Below are 20355 nucleotides of genomic sequence, written 5' to 3'. Positions count from 1 at the left end.
GAATAGAAACTAAGTCAGATAATAATGTATTTAGGTTGATAATCTAAATTTGTTGTCTATATTGACCAAACTCACTGTATAATTAATGTGTAAGACCCAACTGCTATAAATATCAGAAGTTCTAAGTTTTAGAGAATGTGAACAACAAAAAGTTATAGAAAGAATATGATTTAATACTATTGATATTTGTTATTTCTTTGTCTAATTTGAAACCACATCCTGTAATGTAAATAGGATTTTGTTAGTATTCCTAAAGCATTATTGTTCAAATTACTTAATATTTTAAAATTACTAACAAATTAGGAATATGGACATTAAATATAATGGACACCAGCTATTTCCAAAGTGGTCTCCAGAATGTCTATAAATTCATAGCATTCTTGCCAAATTAGTGATTTGCATTAGTAGTCAGATTCAAAAATTGTCTTTGGGATTTAGGTCAATAGATAGGTGTGTGTTTGTGTGTGTGTGTGTGTGTGTGTGTGTGTGTGTGTGTGTGTGTATTTGTGAGAGAGAGAGAAAGAGAGAAAGAGAGGGAGACAGAGAGACAGAGAAAGAGGGAGAGGAGACCAGAAAAGAAAATAGACTAAGTACTAACTTATCAATAAAATATCCCAGAATAGGACTCCCTCCATCCACAGCTGGCTGTTTCCAAGAGATGATAATATAATCTTTGTTGGCATCCAAGCACATCACGTCTAAGGGAGCAGCTGGGGCTCCTTCAATCTCTGCATCAGCATCTGTGGAGACACAGAAGGATCTCATTAACCCTCTCAGATAAGCTCCATCACAGTCTGGCAATCCAAGACTTAGTGCATACATTTCCTACCACATTTATAGTGGCTACATCTTTGGCTCAAGTAGAGCAAGCTTCAACCTTATAATTTGCTTACCAACATGATGATGTGTGTTTTCATCATCAGCACAAAGAACATTATGTTAGTAAGGGCTCTCAAAAGGACCCGTGACCTTTGCTTTATGGCCTTTGCCTACCCAAAATGTTCTAAAGGACAATAAGTATGGAGATGTCAGGAATTGCTATCAGAAAAGTCTAAGGTGAGCCGAGTCAGAAAGTCTGTTCTTAAGAGATCTCTTGTACAATATTACTCAGAAACATGAGCCACTCCAAAGGGGAACAACGAGTCCCTTCTGTCACCTTCTCGATGCCTCCACAAAAGAATAAAAAACTTTACCCACTCCTCTGCTGGGCACTACCATTTTGGAAGATAAAGGAAAACATTCCTTTTAATGAAATGTTTGTTCCCAGACCGAAGACACTTGCGAAAGGAACTCTGATGCAATACCCACATCTGAGTGGAGTTTATCTGAGTTTAGTAAAAGTCCAGGATTATACAGGAAAGAGACGGCAGTGACTGTTTATGAAACAGGATCCTCTGACAGTGGGTGTCCTCAGCAGTGTCTGCAGGCATAGCTCACATAGTGAATCAGGGATGTTTTAAGGAGGAGAGCAAGGGGAATGAAAATAATCAGTTAATAGCCTTTTAAGTGAGATTAAGATGAGAGGTGGAGTTCCTGGAGGTGGGGTCCACATTGCCAATTTCTCCTGAACTCCAGCCAACCTTTCATAACTGGAGTTAATAGGAGAGGAGGCTGAGACATGTCGGACCACTCAACTCAGGCAAAACACTCCTGTTGACTGAATAAATCCTTTTTTTTTTTTTACAATGAGCTACACTTCTGTAACCCTTATGAATTACTAAAATATTTGATAAGAAGGCAGAGATATCTGTGCACTTCTGAATTTGATAGGTTTGCATTACCTGAGAAGAGCTAAAGTCACTTTGGTTTTGAATATTCTATTTTTTGCTCCATGAACCTGTAGGAAAGTGTTTCTAGGCAACTTCTCTGGTGTAAGTGACTAACTTAGTGTAGAATTAACTAAATCCTGGTGCCTAAAAGCAAGCGTTTTGGTGGGGAGAAACTTCTTTCCTTTCAGGCTTTGAGAGCACTGGATGGGGGCAGAGCCGGCTGATGGTGAAGTTAGAGCAGAGCTGGAAGGGGGTAGAGATACTGAGGTTAATAGGCTTAAATGGCAGAAGAGGAAGGCTGGAAAGCTGCTCATTTGGATGGGGACAGCTGGTCACCTCTACCCATGTCCTTTTGCTAAAGGCCCATAATGTAACAACCAGTAATCCCTGAGTTGATAAAGCAGTTTAGTTTGCTGAATATCCATTATATATAACAGAACCTATCAGATGGTAGGCATTTCAGGAGCCATTTTTCAGCATATTTATAACATTTCTTGGACTATGCCATTCTTGGGATGGGCATGACAGTCCCTCACAAAACAGATTCTGTATAGAAGCCAAATCCAAATACTGTGTTATGGTGCATCACATTTGTCTGGCCTAAATCTGGCAGAGAGCCACAATTCTGGTTATAGGCACTGAGAAATGGCACTGAAAAAAACCCTAGGCTATGTCAGAGGTCCCAGAAAAAGTCCAATAAAGAATCATCGAGGCATAACTAAGGTTTTTTTGAGTCACCAAGAGATACTCTCTGTTTGGGTAAGACAACTGAGAGCAAAGGAAAAGACTTTGCTTATTCAGTCCTTGTCTAGCCAGGTTTATCCAGGTGGTTTGGCTGAACAAACTTACTTGCTGATGAGTTTCAGTGTGTCTGTTTTCACTGCAATTGATCCAGAGGCTAGCATCTGTCTTCCCTCAGTGATACTGGACTTTTCCTATAACACTTTTGTGTAGGAGAAAGTCTGACACATTTTCAGGTGATGTAGATATTCCTGTATCTTTATAGGTTGTTGATCCCATGGCAGAATTCAACAATCGTTACTGTTCACTACTGGTGTGTACAGGCTGTTAACCATCCCCATTATCCATTCTTTGTGTTTCCTAGATGCCCCAGCTTTAGCAAGAAACATGGCTGCCCAAGTGGATACATGATGCCTAGCTTCCCTCACAGTGAAATGTGTGCCTATGGCTAAGTGTTTACCATGCAGAAGGGATGTGTGCAACTCTGCATCTCCCCCTCCACTTCCTTTCCCTTCCCATAGTCTGGGATGGGAACATGGGATAACACCACGGGGGCAGTGGAACACCAATGGAGACAGGACCTGGGACTGAACCATACCTCTACTTCTGAGTTGACAGACATACAAGAGAAATTAACCTTTTCGTATCATTTCAGCAGCTTAGCCTATACCCTAATTGAAATCCTGGGTTAGGCTTCCGAAGACCTGTATCCTATGTCCACTGCTGCTTTTAACTAACTGTGAGTCTACTGGTAAATCACTTTGTTTTTATGAACCTCAGTTTCTGCATCTTAAAATTAAAGGGGTGGACCAGAATGGGAATCCAAACTTTTTTGTGCCATAGACTCCTTTGGCAGACTGGCAAAGAAAGTCTAGAAGCCTCTTTTCAGAATATTGCTTTCAAATGCATAAAATAAAAGACATGAGATTACCAAAGAAACTAAATATATTGAAATATAATTCTTAAAAAAAATTTTATGTTTATTTATTTTTGAGAGACAGAGAGAGACAGAGCATGAGCAGGGGAGGGGCAGAGTGAGAAGGAGACACAGACTCTGAAGCCACGCTCCAGGCTCTGAGCTGTCAGCACAAAGCCTGATGTGGGGCTCAAACTAATGAGCCGTGAGATCATGACCTGAGCTGAAGCAGGATGCTTAACCAACTGACCACCCAGACACCCCAAAATACAATTCTAATCATAGACCTTTTGGGAGTCTGTGGATCCCACTTAAGGACACCTGACCTCTAAAGTTCCATCTTGATCAAAATTCCTGTGAGTTTATGATTCTATTTAGTGCATGAGAGATTTTTTTAAAAATATAGTAAGTCTCCTGTATTGTTTATATTTTAATTTTCTGTATATTATGATGTTTTGACACCTTAAAAGCCTTTCTGACTGGGGAGATGCTGCCCCTCCCAGGGCTAGCCAATTCTTGGATAGAATGGGCTCAGCCAGTTTAATATGCAAACTGACCCATCCAGAGCCACACATTCTCTATCTGGTCTGTGCACCCCAGGAAGCAATATTCCCCTGCCTTAATCATCCCAGGGCCTGGTAGCAGGCCAGTGCGGACCACGCCTATAGTTTAGAGTCTACCCAAATTATTCAAACTAGCCAATCCTAAACTGTTTATCCTGCCCTGCCTTGCCTTGCCTTTCCCACAGAAACTCCAATAAAAGCCATGGCCTAAGCTCTCCCCTCCTTCCTACCCCTTCTTCTTCCTGGCCAACCAATGCTGATTTTCCCCCATGTGGCCCTGTGTGGTGTGCAGTACCTCCTGTCTCTAGGATCTGTGGGTGCAATAAACTTTGTTTTCTGGATCCTCTCCTGTGTCTCCTCTTGTGGCCACACCTGACTAACCATCACAGAAGAGAACACAGAACACTGCTCCTGTAACCTGGAACTGTCAATGGTCTTCCAAATGCACTGGGATCTTGGGGCACCTGGTGGCTCAGTTGGTTAAACCAAATGCACTGGGATCCCATACAAATCACATTCCCACTTGTATACAGCCAATCCATTTAAAACACAGCTGAAGAATTAAAGACTCCTAAAATCACAATTCTAGTTTGCCTTCAAGATTAAATTGTAGGGGCGCCTGGGTGGCTCAGTCTTTGGCGTCTTTGGCTCAGGTCATGATCTCCTGATTTTTGTGGGTTCAAGCCCCATGTCAGGCTCTGTGCTGACAGCTCAGAGCCTGGAGCCTGCTTCGGATTCTGTGTCTCCCCCCTCTCTCTCTGCCCTTCCCCCACTCATGCTCTGTCTCTCATTGTCTCAAAAATAAATAAACATTAAAAAATTTTTGTTAAAGATTAAATTGTAGCAACTTGTTTCCTAGTTCATTAAAGCTGAAAGTATAAAGAAGGGGGCTGGAGTGAAATGATAAATTTGCTCTCTGAAATAGATATTAAAGAGTAAGTCCCCAAGTAGCACATCCCTCTTTTGTTGCAGCTCCCATAAACTGAAACGGCTTTTTAGATCATTAGGATGGATTATCTCCAATGGAACACCTATAGAGACCTGCACTGGTAGCTCACTGAAGCTGAAGAAAGTAATGACATCAGAGATATTAACACAGTCTGGGAACAAGTTACCTTGGGGTTGGTGCCTGAGGGTTAACCTTTTTCTACTAGGTCTAATTTCACTGGAAGTTAATAATCTTATGCCATGCATACTGGAAGAATTTTCAAATGGCTCTTTCTTCATTACAAAAAAACATGTTTGGATAGATTGATTTGGTCTCAGTGTTTTAAACATGCTTGGGTGTTCTGCTTTTTGCTAGGTCTTACCGCGAACAAAGACATAAGCACTATATTGTTCATAATATTCTCCCATTCGCACACGGATCGTGTAGAGGCCTTCATCTTCTTTGTTGAGATGAGAAAACGTCAGCGTTGCTCTATCTCCACTCCAGTGTGTTTGTACCCATTTTGATGGAGAAACAGGTGCTCCTAGAAATTTTTTTAAAAGAAAATTAAGTGATTTTTTTCCTCCATTGCTCCCTTCTTTTTCTCTCCTTCATTCTCTTCCACCTTCTCTCTCTCTCTCTCTCTCTCTCTGCCTCTTCTATATTGCAAGAGATCTGACAATTAGTAGAAGTCTCTAGGGCTTTGGGCCATTCTGCCATGCTAATATTGGTGAAAATATTAGATCAGAAGTGAGGGGACCAGGGCCAGATACATAATCTGCAGGGTCCAGTGCAAAATGAAATTACAATCCCCCTGTCTAAAACGCAGAGAAAACAGGGACCTGGGTAGCTTAGTTGGTTGAATGTCCAACTCTTGATTTCAGCTCAGGTCATGATCCCAGGGTCATGAGATCAAGCCCATGTTGGGGTCCACAATGAACATGGAGCCTGCTTGAAATTCTCTCTCTCCCTCTCTCTCTCTCTCTCTCTCCCTCTTCCCCGCTCCCTACTCACATGCTCTCTAAAATAAAAAAAAAGCAGAGAAAAAAATACAGTTAGAGGTACTAAAATATAAGGTTTTTTTTTCTCTAAAACAACTTTATTGCATATAAAATATAATTGGGGTAACCCAAAATACAAAAAATAATATTTTTATGCCATAATTTTATACACAAAAATATTTATCAATGTAATATCTTGATTGATAATAAGATATTTCTGGCTTGCTTTTCTACAAATTCAGTTATTAGGTCATCAGATATATACTTTTAGCAACTTTATTTATCTATTTGTTTTTAAATATTTTATAAATGTTTATTTTATTTTTGAGAGAAAGAGAGAGAGAAATAGAGACAGACCACGAATGGAGGAGGGGCAGAGAGAGAGGGAGACACAGAATCCAAAGCAGTCTCCAGACTCTGAGCTGTCAGCACAGAGCCCAATGCAGGGCTCGAACCCACAAACAGTGAGATCATGACCTGAGCCGAAGTCAGATGCTTAACCGACTGAGCCACCCAGGCAGTGTTATTTTAAATCAATATACTTGAAAGCAACATCAGTCACTCTTGGCAAATGCAAGATCACAAATGAGCTGATAAGTTTTAATTTTGAGAAGGATCTTTCTGCTGATGCAACTATTATTGCAGCTATTCAGATATTACATAGTTATATATAGCTATATTCTTATAAAGTTAACATTGGGTTAACTTTCTGATAAATTATTTCAAAATATAAATTTTAGTACTCTAGAACTATTGATTCTTAAGGAACAAAATTTCTAAAAGAATTTGATTCTTGGGGTGTCTGGGTGGCTCAGTCGGTTAAGTGTCCAACTCTTGATCTCAGCTCAGGTCACGTTCTCATGGTTCGTGAGATCGAGCCCCGTGTTGGCTCTGCATTAACAGCACAGAGCTTGGTTGGGATTCTCTCTCCCTGTCTCTCTGCCCGTTCCCTGCTTGCACTCTCTCTTTCTCTCAAAATAAAGAAATAAACTTTGAAAAAATATTTTATTCTTCATATAAATCAGTTTCACATAAGTCTGAATTTAATTTTAAATGTAAATTTACATAATTACATCTTAATAGTTTCTCTAACATGTGCTGTAACTTGTAGAGGTTATACAAGAGACGGAAACTGATTTGTACATAAATCAAATGTCTACTTATGCATTCTATCACTGCATCTTCAATTACAAGGAAAATTAATTTTAAAATTATCTTCCTTGTTAATAATTGCTTCATCCAAAGTTTCATATGAAAATAGTGTTCTTTTTCATTGAATGTGACAATCTTTAAATTTAATTTATATTTCTAAGCCTCTGAATATTTGCCATGCAGTGTTATAATAGTTTTCAAAACCAGAGATTCTAAACTGAAGATCTCCAACAACTGTTTTTTATGCTTAAGTGCGATGTCTATATACATGCTTTTATTTTGTAATTTTACTGACAAAGTTCACTGCCTAGTTGCTGATAGTTCCTGTCCTGATGCTAGCCTAGTAAATTAGTATTTGTGCAGATCCCATAGAAGCGAGCTCTGGGGAAGAAAGGGCAGCCTGGCAATCTCCCACTGTAGTTTCCCATGCTGCCCCCACATGGAGTCCCTCCTCTTCTCTAGGGCCATGTTCACTGTTAATACTGCTGTTGCCATTACTGGCTTCGGTCTGGACCCAGATGCTCCATAATGCCCTAGATGCCTGTCTGCACAACTGAAGTTCAGGCCAACTGCTTGGTGACTACGCTGCTTGCTGCCCACCACGCCCAAGGGTCAATAGTCATGCTCCATAGTTCAACTGAACTGCAATGGACTTCCCTTTATTTTACCAACTAAAATTAACTTAGAAAACGAATATATAACTAATTTACAAAAATACATTTTTCATAATCTTTTCCACGTTACTTGGTGATAAGAAATCATAATCTCCACAAATATAAAAGTTCTGCTACTTTGATACATGTATGAATTTTTTTCAACATCCAATAGGTTATGCCTCCTAATGTCCAGATTCTGCCAGCTCTGATAAACAGGTCTGCAGTCTTATGGACACTCATGCTCTGGTGCCAAGCCTTATTCTGTGAATAAGAATCTAAGTGAGAATTCATCACAGAGTCTCACCATTTCTGTACCACTGGATCTCTGGCTGGAAATGCTTAATTTCAGGAGTGATAACTACACGGCAGCCTAGACTCATCGTCTCGCCCTCTCTCCCAAAAGACACATCAAACTTGTCATCAAAGTGGATCTCAAACTTGGACGCATAACCATAAGGGGTCACAGCAACTGGGTACGACAAAAACAAACATTGGTTAACTTGTTTTTTCTCATCAGAGAGACGCAAGCATTTTAACAAGCAGTTACAACAAACAGTGATCAAATGGTTTATTTGGGCAAAATATTAAGTCTTATGAAGAAGTACAAAGCACATTCCCACATATTACTATGTGAAATGGAAATTATAGGTGTGGAAATTCTTGCTTCATTGGTCAGATAAGCTAAATGTTTGTTTTTATTATTGCAATGAATAGAATTTAAAGGATCAAGTTTAATACCTCACATAGCATATAAATTAATACCACATTTAGCTTATACTTAACTACTTAGCACAATATATGTACTTTTTAGATTCCTAGTTCATTTAAAACTGAATTGCTGTACTGTTCAAACAGCCATATCAATTACTCATAAAAATACAGTTTTCCAGCAAGTCACTTCAGTTTAACTATCTGTATAAAAAAAATATTATAAGAAATGTCAAACTGAAAAGTTCACAATAATATGACTTTAAAAATATTTTTCTTAGCAATAACTTATTCATTGATTAAGTAAATTCCTGCATCATAAACCCTCCCAGGTTTTATTTTCTCTTTTCTCAAAAGAAAGGGCTTGGGAAAATAATGACTCTATGGACAGTTACCATGCCAGGCACTTTACATTTGACATGTCGTCTGTTCCTTGCAAAAGCCCCATGGCATAGATATTTTTTTCCTCTCTTTCAGATGAGAATGCAGAAGTTCACAAAAATAACATACAGCTAATGTCCAGGTTTCGGAAGTATTATGTGTGAAATTGAAATTCAAACTCTAAAATTTCTCTCCGATTTCATCTCTTCCTAAAACGTCTTAGAATTAATTTGAAAATGCAAGCGAAAATGTATCGAGTTCAACTTGTGCCAAGTAGTGTTCCAAATGTTAAATAGCTATTACCTCAAACCTCATAATAGCTCAATCAGGTAAGTGCTATTATCATCACTCTGTCTTATAGATGAGGAAACAGAAGCATAGGGAGGCCGAGTAACTGCCCATGTTCACCCTGCAGAGCCAAGATTTACACGGGAGGGCTGTTAGAACCTGTGCTCTCAAGCAAGACATGATATTGCCTTGAATTTGTGTGTTCCCAGGCAACCCCTAACCAATAGTGAAACAACTTCCCTTTGAAGCACAGGTTACATCTGCCCCACTTGTATATGATGGTATCCCACTGAGATCAAAAAGTGAAACAACTCAATCAGACCTTACTGTCTGGGGAGCCAGGCTGGCTCCGAAGCTGCCTTAGGAGTAGAGATAACAGTTACAAAGAAAGCTGGGATTAGGTCAGGGTTTGGCAAATCTGTGAGCCAGATCTGGACAGTCTCCTGTTTGCACCACTAGAAAAATAAATTTCAATTGTTTAAATGATCAAGATAAAATCAAAAGAAGAATATTTTGTGATGTGTGAAAAGTTACAGGGAATTCAAATTTCAATGTTCATAAGTAAGGTTTTAATTGGAAGGCAGCCATGCTCATTTATTATTTACCTACTGTCTATGGCTACTTTGTGTTACAAAGGTAGAGTTGAGTCGTTGTGACAAAGACCATATATGACCCACAAAGCCTAAAGTATTTACAACCCTAAAGTATTTACAATTTACAAATTACAGGTAGTTCACAACTCATAATTATAGGAGTCCTTCACAGAAAATACTGACTCCTGTTTTAGAATATGACTTAGGGGGCACCTGGGTAGCTCAGTCAGTTAAGCGTCTGACTTTGGCTCAGGTCATGATCTCAACAGTTTGTGAGTTCGAGCCCCATGTTGGGGTCTAGGCTGACAGCTGGGAGCCTAGAGCCTGATTTGGATTCTGTGCTGTGTCTCCCTGTCTCTCTGCTTTCCCCCACTTGCTCTCTCTCTCTCTCTCTCTCTCTCTCAAAAATAAATAAATATTTTGAAAAAATTAAAAAAAAATAAGAGTATGGCTTAGAATAGAGAGACCAATTTACAAGTCCCTATTCTACCACTCTATGTGGTGTTTTCTCATTATTTAACCTATCAAAAACTGTTTCCTCATAGGCACAGCACAGATAAAAGACACCTATTTTATAAGCTTTGGGAGAGCATTACATGATTATTGCATATAACAAAATATCTTAGTATGCTGTCTGGTACAACTGATCAATATATGTTAACTACTAAAACAGAACCAAGGGCAGGGAGCTTTATCTATGATATTTACCAGCATATTCCAAGCAACTACACCAGTACCTAGCACATAACAGATTCTCAATAAATATTAGTTGAATAAATGAATAAAATCCCTCTGTTTTCTCTGTTGGAAACAACTGCACTTAATTCAGGGGCCGGTCAGATTAAAAAGTTAGAGAGGTAGGTTGAGCTGGGCTTTTCAACCCTGGCTTGGTGGAGAAGAGAGAAACAGGAGAAATATGGATGATGATATGGCAGTGGGAATGAGCAGGATACATTTAGAGGACCGTGAAATAAATGATTAATAAACCAGCCTTAGGGACAATGGGAGATAAGTCATAGTTCCAGAATTTCCAACTATTCTATCTCAATACAAACGAAATGATAGAAGAAAAACATGATTGGGGATGTGCTCCTCCCTCACTCCCACCCATCATCCCCTCCCAGCCACCCATGGGATTTGTACCAATGATTAAAACTTGGAATATTAAAATTAGGAGCCATTCCATGAATTTGATGGAACAGGTGATCTATAGACATCAAACTGAGCAGGTGAAAAACTGACCCATGAGAAAGTATCTTCATCAACCCATGAGAAAGTATCTTCATCAAGCATTTTCAAAACTACCATTTACATTTTAACATTCAGAAAATAAGTTCAGGCGTGACTACCTTTTTCAGTCTGACCATTGTAAGCACTGAATTATTGAACAACCATAAGGATTTTGCTTTTATTGTTTCCTATGAAAAGAAGTTCTGATATAGACAAAATGATTGGAGTTCACAAATAACCACAGATCAGAATATTTTTAATAGTTTGTTATTATAGCACATTTAGACATCATGTATTTTGATTTGTACTTCATAAATGAATGTATTTATTTATTCATTCATTATCAAACACCTACGCTGTGTCAGGTGCTGGGGTTAGAGATAAAAGTTTCAGCTTTGCCTTTAAGTGGCTTAGAGGCCAGTGGGAGAAAGAGACATATAACAGTTAACAGCATCCAATGTGATGGATGCTCTGATGGTCTCACCAAGGACACCTAACCTTGACTGGGTAGAGGTGGGGTAGCAGTGGGAGTCACACATAGATGTCTCCAGGAGTGATGCTGACCTGGATGCCCTGATACAGTACATATGTGTGTGTGTGCACGTGTGTGTGTGTGTGTGTGTGTGTGTGCGTGTGGGCATGTGTGCGTGTGTGTGTGTGTGTGTGTGTGTGTGGTTAAATCACTCTGCCCAGGTTTGTGTAATGATCTTCTTCAGTTTAACACAGAAAGACTTAAAAACATTTGCCATTTTTAGCCCATCATATCTGGGCTTTTATAAAACCAGAACAAAGCAATTATATCCAGAAAGAGAATAGTAACCAAAGAATCTAAAAAATAAGAAAAGAGTGCTATTATATACGTACTAACATATGTTATAATAATCCTATGCTTTTATTTCAGCATTATAGGATGGCTTATTATGCTGGATTTTAAATAGAGATGACACTTAGCAAATATATTTTTATACTTACAGCTGAGGGGCAGGGTGGAAACCCCAGCATGGAAGCGGGTCTCATCAAACTCTCCCTTATATCCTAGAAAAGAAAGCAGAAATACATATGAACTGCTTCTTGATTTATTTTTAGCAATGAGAGTTAATTTTTAAAAAATGCATTTTGAATAAAACAAGCCCAGCAAACCCACTCTTTACGACAACCGAAGCATATGCTGAAAGCTCTCCTTTAACATTCATCGCTGAAGCCCGGTACTGGGCAGTGTCTTCAAAATTACATCTGAAAGGACAGAAGGAAGTGAGTGACCATTGCAACAGTGCTGTTCTATCAAAGGTATCTTTGCTGACATCACACACTGCAAATCACTGGCTAACAACGTGGCTCCTGGGGACTCTTCTTCTTTTTAACTGTTTATTTATTTTGAGAGAGAGAGCACAAGCAGGGGGAGGAGCAGAGAGAGAGGAGAAAGAATCCCAGGCAGGCTCCATGGTCAGCACAGAGCCCAATGTGGGGCTCGATCTCATAATCGTGAGATCATGACCTGAGCTGAAATCAACAGTTGGACGTTTAACCAACTGAGCCACCCAGGCGCCCTGGCTGTTGGGGACTCTTGATGAAGCTACTAACTCCAATCTAGCTCCCTGTGGGATTTTATATAATGCAAGATATCTACTGCAGTTTGAGGCCAGCTGCACAGAATGGGAGGAGGACACCTATAGTCCACTGTGACCCTAGCCCAGGTTCATTTAAAATGTCCAAAAAAGGGGCGCCTGGGTGGCTCAGTCGGTTAAGCGGCCGACTTCAGCTCAGGTCATGATCTCTCGGTCCGTGAGTTCGAGCCCCGCGTCGGGCTCTGTGCTGACAGCTCAGAGCCTGGAGCCTGTTTCAGATTCTGTGTCTCCCTCTCTCTGACCCTCCCCTGTTCATGCTCTGTCTCTCCCTGTCTCAAAAATAAATAAAACGTAAAAAAAAAAATTTTTTTTAAATGTCCAAAAAAAATGTCAGCAAAGTGTTAAGCGCATAAATTACAGCACAAACAGTGTTACAATTAACTGGTCTAAAACTGTGTCAGGAACAGAAAATGTCTAGCCATGTACTTTTGTAGTAGTAACTACGCAGAGCACCCTGGGGGGACAGTCTTCCTGCTGGCATCCCTCAGGGTGAGTTTCAGTCTGGGGGGAACAGAGAGGGAAAGACACAGCCGCTCTCCTTGAGCCACAAACCAGATCTGGCTCTGTCTAATGGGTGGGTCTGTGTTCTAGCTCCAAAGTACAAATATGCTATTTCTGTCTCAACTCTACCAAGGTTCAGGTCGCACTTGGAGATTCAGCCCATAGTACAACACAAGCAGTGCTATTTGGAAGTTCCTGTAAGTTATAATACAGAAACTGGGATGTGTTTAATAATAAAATAAAAGAAAGAATGATCTCACAGAGATGAATAAGCTAAGATTTCAAAGCAGGTCTTTTTGTGTCTTGTCATAACCAGTGTCTGAGTTCCTCGTTGACTTTCTGGGTTTAGCGTCATTTGTAAAAACCTATTTCTTGTTGAAATTTTATAGACACCAGCACAACCCCAGGAAGGTCAATATGGTTGCCTTTCTCATAACTACTGAATTATAAAGCAACCACAGAGCTCACTGCAGCCTCAGTAGAACCACCAAGTGGCAGAATTGAAGTGACTCTGGTTGGAGGTCGATGCTCGGCAAATGTCACAGGGCCCCAGAGTCCTGCTTGAAACCCTGTATCCCATGTGGCAGCTGTTCTGATCTGAGGAGAAGACTACAAACTCTCTTGAGATCACAATGATGTAAATTTTACTTTGACGTCTCAGCATGTCACAGTTTCATGTGAACTGCAAATAGTGGGAGTTTTAGCTTTTTCATTCACATGACTAAGCTTGGATTTCAAAACCATATTAGGAGATATGATAAACCTTTGAGGATTTAGAAATTTTGATGTGGGTTCTGCTTTCAATTCTGCTTTGCATTTTGCTTTAAAAACACTCCGGTGTCCAGTCCTGCCTCCCTCTGCAGGCTGACAGGGTGGGCAGATAATTTCCCACACTTTCTGGTGGGAAGCTTACTTTCACTGCCACCCACCGCAATCTCCATGGCCTCTGCCGACTAAAGGCAAAAAAGGATGATGATGATGATGATGATGATGATGATGATGGAAGGATAACTAAATATAAGTGCCTACTTATGTAACTTATTTTCTTACTAATGTCTAGAAAAACTCTCCAGTATATAAAATGATAAATTAAAAGACAGAAGTTAATTTTATTCTCATCATCTTTTACTAAATTCAAATCTAAGATCACTTTGTGATCCTGTTGCACTGGGAAGAAAGGGGGAGAGTGGTTGTTAACTGGAGTGGTGAGATGACTCCCCAGGCAATTGTCGAACAACACACATATGGACCCAGATGTCCTCTTACGCATTGATCTCCAGAGTATGCATTCCATATCGACTCTCAATAATGTACTTTCCAGGGTTTGCGTGGACATTTATTGGCACCTGGTTTTTATACCTGTGAGACAAGAGAACAAGGTGAAATAAGTAGAAATGTAAATAGCTTTATGATTAAAAGCACACCCACACAATCCTTGTTCTTCAAGGGACACCTATAAACATGACACTGAGATTAGCAGCAGTAACTGTTCAATAAATACAAATCTATGGCAGATTAAATAAAATGCACTATAAATCCAGTAAAACTTCTCGATGAGCGTCCTTTCCTCTCTTCCATCATAAAAATTACATTTAAGAAGTTGACCATGCATAACAATGTGGTTGAGTCTCACATACATAATGTTGAGTGAAAATAACCAGACACAAAAGAGTATAAAATGATTGCTTTTATATAAAGTACAAAACCAGAAGAGACCAAATTAATGCTATTAGAAGTGAAGAGAGTGACTTCCCGGGGGGGGGGGGGGGGGCGGGGGGGACAGCAGACATGAAGGAGGCATTTAGGTGCTGATAATGTTTGGTTTCTTGTGTTTGAGTACTGGTTACATGGGTGTGTGCAGTCTACAAAAATTCACCAAAGCTCTACATTTACATGTAATATGCACTTTTTGTGTATGTATATTATACTTCAATAAAAGACTGAAAGAAAAACTTGTCCATTGTTGACAGGATAGAAAGGAAGGCTTTATGTTGGGAGTTTTATCATTGGCTGTCTGTAGGATGAAAGTAAAACATTCTTCCTACTAAGATTCTTCCATGTTGTTAAAAACAATGCCATTGTATTGAAAGCTCATTATATTTAAGCGTTTTGTTCTGTTAAAGGCAAGCATGGCTCTCGGCTTGGAAGAACTTAAATATCAATCACGAAAGAAAAAGTCTGACAAATAAAAGCTGAAAGATTCCCTTTTTCTGACTGTCCCATTCCTGGCTAAGCCTGTCAGCCCTCAGAGGGTAGGGCTACACGGAGGGGCCCTTCCTCAGACACTGTCCCCCAAGGCTGGAGTCTCACCTTGATTCTTCACCACCTCCTCATGCCCTCAATAGCCAATGGCTATGGTGCCAGACCAGGCTTTTTTGCTTAAGGCATTTTCTGTTGAGAGCTAGATTTCACTTGCTTCCCTTTCCAACACCCCACTTCACGTGCCCAGATAATGTAAATAACACTAATAACCACAACTCAGAGCATTTACTGTGAGCCAAGGCAAGAGTCTAAGTGCTTTACATATAGGTTAGAAAATTCAATCCTCACAACTGCATGAGATAGTACTATTGGTAACATCATTTTCCAGATGAAAAAAACCAAGGCCAGGAGAAGTTAAGTAACTTCTCCCAAGTTAAGTAACTTGTCCCAGTTCACACAGCTACATAGCAGAGCTGGGATTTGAACCCAAGCAGTCTGACTTGTGACAACATATGATGCTTCCATTGTCCAACTGTTCTCTATTTAGCTGCATTTTATTTCTTCAGACTTCTGGAAATGGTGATAATGAGGTTTGGGAGCAGGGAAAGTGGTGGAAAGGGAGAGAAAGAAAGGAAATAATTTTCAGTCAGTTCCTTCCTCTCCCCAGCTCACACACTCACACACGCACATGTGCACACACATGCCCTATGTCCCTAAAACATGCTCATTTTCTATACTTTAAACAACGTGTCAGGGAACCTGGGTGGCTCAGTCAGTTAAGCGTCGACTCTTGGTTTGAGTTCAGGTCATGATCTCATGATTTCTGAGTGTGAGCACCACGTCAGGCTCTGTGCTGATAGTGTAGATCCTACTTAGTATTCTCTCTCTCTCCCTCTCTCTGACTCTCCCTCACTCTTGTTTTCTCTCTCTCTCTCTCTCTCTCTAGTAAAATAAATAAATATACTTAAAAAAAATGTGTCTTTCTCCTCCACCTAGCAAAATCCCAACTCATCCTTCAAGGTTCAGATCAAATACCATTTCTTCAATAAACTCCTCCTTGAAATCCCACACAAGGGGCGCCTGGGTGGCTCAGTCAGTTGAGCATTCACGTTTGGCTCAGGTCATGATCTTGCGGTGCATGAGTTCCAGCCCTGCATTGGGCTCTGTGGTGACAGCTCAGAGCCTGGAGCCTGCTTCAGACTCTGTGTCTCCCTCTCTCTCTCTGCCCCTCCCCCACTTACATTCTGTCTGTCTGTCTCTCAAAATCAATAAACTCCCCCCATTAAGAAAAATTGAAATCCCACATGATATTAATTGTTCCTGCCTCTCTACATCAGTGTTACTTGGTTCAAGCTGCAAGATACAACATTTATCAGATTCTGGTTGGATATGTGTGTCTTCTACTGAGCTGTCATTGTCTTGGTGACGGGGATTGTGTCTGATCCACATTTACTTCTATTCCCACTCTCCAGGAAGTATGAATCATGGGCAAATATTAGGTACTCACTGTTCGTTAAATTGGATTGAACAGAATTATTGTGGAACAACAGATTAACTGTGGCTTCATAATTCGTGGCTGAAGGAACAGAGTTCTGACAAATGCATACTTCAAACTTCATGATATGACTAATTTTTTTAAATTTTTTTAATGTTTATTCATTTTTTGATAGAGACAGAGCATGAGTGGGGGAGGGGTAGCGAGAGAGGGAGACACAGAATCTGAAGCAGGTTCCAGGCTCTGAGCTGTCAGCACAGAGTCCGACGCAGGACTCGAACTTACGGACTGCGAGATCGTGACCTGAGCTGAAGTCGGACGCTTAACCGACTGAGCCACCCAGGCGCCCCATGATATGGCTAATTTAAAGTAAGTACAGACCAAGAAAGTACATTGCGTCTCTTTGTGTCTCAGTTCCCTCAGATGTGAGATGAGAGGACTGGATTGGCTTAGGAGTCACAGCTGCATGGCAGGTGGAGCAGCACAACCTTCTGCCCCCCCCCCCCCCCCCCCCCCCGGCAGAACTGCTAGCCGTTTCCTGCCAGCCCCAAAGTGTCCTCAGCCAGCCATCTCCCCACAGAGCTCCAAGCAGACAGGACTATTTGATCAGGGGTGACCTGGAAAAAGAAATCGGCTAGCTGCTCCTAGTTTCAAACATTCCTTGTTTTGATGAATGACAGGGTGCAACGAGTTAATCAGCATGTTCTTCACAATAAATTGGTCTCAGTAATTTCACACTAGATTCTAAAGCTCCCTCCTAAAAAAACAAAAACAAAAAAAGCTCCCTCTTACTACTCAGGTTTTTTCATGTGCTGGGGTGTTTGCAGTAGTTCTTTTTAGCATAAGAAGAGAAATATGACACGGAAGGCTATGGCATGTGGTACTTGAGCAAATAATCTACTGACACTTGATATGGCTTCTGGCCAAAAATGTTGTTCATGTCTCCATAAACAGTTGAGTTAAAACAGTATCTTGCAGCTCGCAGTGTTGCTTCACCTCCCTCGCTCTCCAGTACTACGCGACTTAGCACCTTAGTGCCTTCCCTCTGCTAAAAACCCATGACTTTTCTAATGTGACCCCCTGGCACAGGAAGTCGGTTTAAAATATACATGCACACGACACACAACACTTTGAGGATCTTCTAGTCTTTCCTCTGGAACTCCAGATGTCAGTGTAAGAAAAGTCTGTTTAAAAACAGCATACAAGGATTAAATTAGGAAGCAATTCTATTCTATTCTCCAAGAATTTCAGCCAGTCATTCACGTTGGGGGTCACTTGAGATTGGCCATCCTCAGTATTCAGTCGGGGAAGAAAAGAAGGATTTTTGGCCTGCTCTGTATATGCTTCAGGGCTTGCTATTTCTGGAAAGTGAAATTCCAAACAGGACAGTCAGACGCTAATTTTGGAGGGTAACCTACACTCTGGGATTATTTGTCAAAAGGCTTCTGAAATTCTTGTGAATATTCAGATGTACACCATTTTCCTTATCATTTTCATGTAGAGTCTATGAACTACTTATTAATTAATGAGCTTCCATTATACTGCAAATATTTGGAGAAGGATACTCTTGGTTTATGTGTGTAAAACACACACTTCATCCCCCCAAATAAATGACTGGATCTTGGGCTGACTTGATAGCAAGGAGTTATAGTGAAAGCTCTTTGGTGGTATAAAGCATATTCAAGCAAAAAGGTTCATTCTGCTTTTTTTTCTATCAACAAATAATACAGGCTAAAATGATCTTTAACATGTTGTATCTCACTACAACTGTGATGGGTGCTTAGAATCCAGCTTTATATTTTAAATAAATAGCTATTACCCACTTTAAAATCCAGTTGGCTGAGAGAGATCTATCCCATTAGGATAAATTTTGGACTTAAATAAATAAGAAAAATCTAAAATAAAACCCTTATGTTGGGAAGTAAGCATAAATTATAAATAATTTTAAACTATGTTAAATGTAGGTTGTTTTCCAAAGAAAATAGAGTAGTAACTGCTAAATTTAAATACATTGTGAATAACTCTAATCTTGTAAACAAATTGAATACATGATTCTATTATGGAATTTATAAATTCTCATAATTTGCAAAAATTGAATAAGACTTTTCCAAATCTCTAGACTCTTCCTGAGATACATGTCTCATACTATTTTATTCTGAGGTTTTGCATTATTATCATGCCTAATGACACATTTCTTTAAGGGTCTATTTGGCATTAACTTTAGGGGCAATGTGAAGAATTCCAAGCAAGTATTTTAAATGTCTCACTGGTGGATCTAACACAGTATTCACATTTAGATCCAAAAACATGGGTACTCAGTGAGGGAATGAATGAATGCTACTCAGTAACGCCAACACATTGCTACAGTGAGTTTGCATGAATCTCCCCACACGTTACAATCCAGATATTCATTGACAAAAATCAATCTAGACTTTGGACTGGAAATCCAACTGAATCTGGCTCTTTAAAAAAATTAAATTAATTCAAATTCCTTCCTTCTTTTAAAGAGAACTTTTCTCCCTTATTTCATATAATTCTAAAAATTAGAACAAGCAACACCTTCATATGGTCCAAGAAAGTGTAAAGGTAACACAGGGAGTAGTCTCCTTTCTCAAATTTATCTATCCTCTACTCCCCTCATCTCTTTAGGTAACTGTTCTCCTTAGATTTTTATATATCCTTCCAGAATTTCTTTATGCAAGTAAAACAAATACAAACATAATTTTTTCTCCTCCTTTAAACCAATATATAGCCTATTATACAAGTTATTACATAAAGATAGCCTCTTAAATTAAGTAAAACAACTTCGGGATTTTTCACCATATATGTATGCTTCCTGCTGCATTGACAAAGCCCTCCTTCAGCTTCACTGTGGTGGTGCAGAAGCATCCTTGCAACTAACTTTCCTACTAGACCCAACGCCTAAACAGGGTTCTTTCTGTTCTCAAAGTGACTTGGGAACAGGACAGTGCTCCTTGGCATCCCTGCACCTGGCCCTGATGAGTGATATGTGCTCCTGTCAGTTAGTGCCTTCTGGGTAACCTCTAGATTCCATTTAGACAGACTTGGTCAGTCCATGGGATTGGCCAAAGAGCAGCTGCTGCGTGTTCAGATCATTTGTTAGGCCTCAGGGACTTCCATGTCCTGAGGGTGCCTAGTGGAAACTTGGAACTTAACCCTCTTTGCAAAGGGCTCTAAGGCAGCCAGGCCCCAGGCACAAATGCCCTTGAAAACCATGGCTAAGGACCTAAGGGCTACAAGCAGAGGCAGCATGACTGCAGAAAGTATCGTCACACACTTGTTCCCATGAGTTACCGCCTTCTATTCAGAAAGGTCATCCCCAATTATTTCTTTCATGCTTGCACTCGGTGTCAGGCCCAGAAAGTGCAGTTGGGTAACAAAAAGACATAAATGCCCGCAGAGTAATCATCAACAACCTGGGTTTGTACTTGGGTTGTGGGACCCTGCTCACGGAGGAAATGCTTATTGTAGACTGTGTACTCTATACCAGTGTTAGGAAGCAAATTAGACCTTCACTTAACGATTATTTTTTTTAAAGGCAGCATACCCAGGAAGGCACACTAATCCCACACAAAAGTTTCCTCC

The 20355-nt window shown here is 40.1% G+C and overlaps 1 protein-coding gene across 3 annotated transcripts in view; it reads right to left on the bottom strand.

Moving 5' to 3' along the window:
- Window positions 1-20355, bottom strand: part of MYOM1 (myomesin 1) — a 154168-nt gene that overhangs the window by 82853 nt on the left and 50960 nt on the right. For all 3 annotated transcript variants that reach the window (XM_053902473.1, XM_053902474.1, XM_053902472.1), the window contains 6 exons: window positions 14319-14411; window positions 12071-12159; window positions 11899-11961; window positions 8031-8195; window positions 5300-5461; window positions 599-740 (listed from right to left, as the gene is read on the bottom strand). In XM_053902473.1, the coding sequence (XP_053758448.1) occupies window positions 599-740; window positions 5300-5461; window positions 8031-8195; window positions 11899-11961; window positions 12071-12159; window positions 14319-14411 (714 nt within the window). The remainder of the gene's footprint in view (window positions 1-598; window positions 741-5299; window positions 5462-8030; window positions 8196-11898; window positions 11962-12070; window positions 12160-14318; window positions 14412-20355) is intronic.

This window comes from Panthera pardus, unplaced genomic scaffold (genome assembly GCF_024362965.1).
Source record: "Panthera pardus isolate Hobbes unplaced genomic scaffold, ASM2436296v1 HiC_scaffold_15, whole genome shotgun sequence".
Lineage (NCBI taxonomy): Eukaryota > Metazoa > Chordata > Mammalia > Carnivora > Felidae > Panthera > Panthera pardus.
The sequence above is the reverse complement of the archived record's forward strand: the minus strand, read 5'-3'. Positions and strand labels throughout refer to the sequence as shown.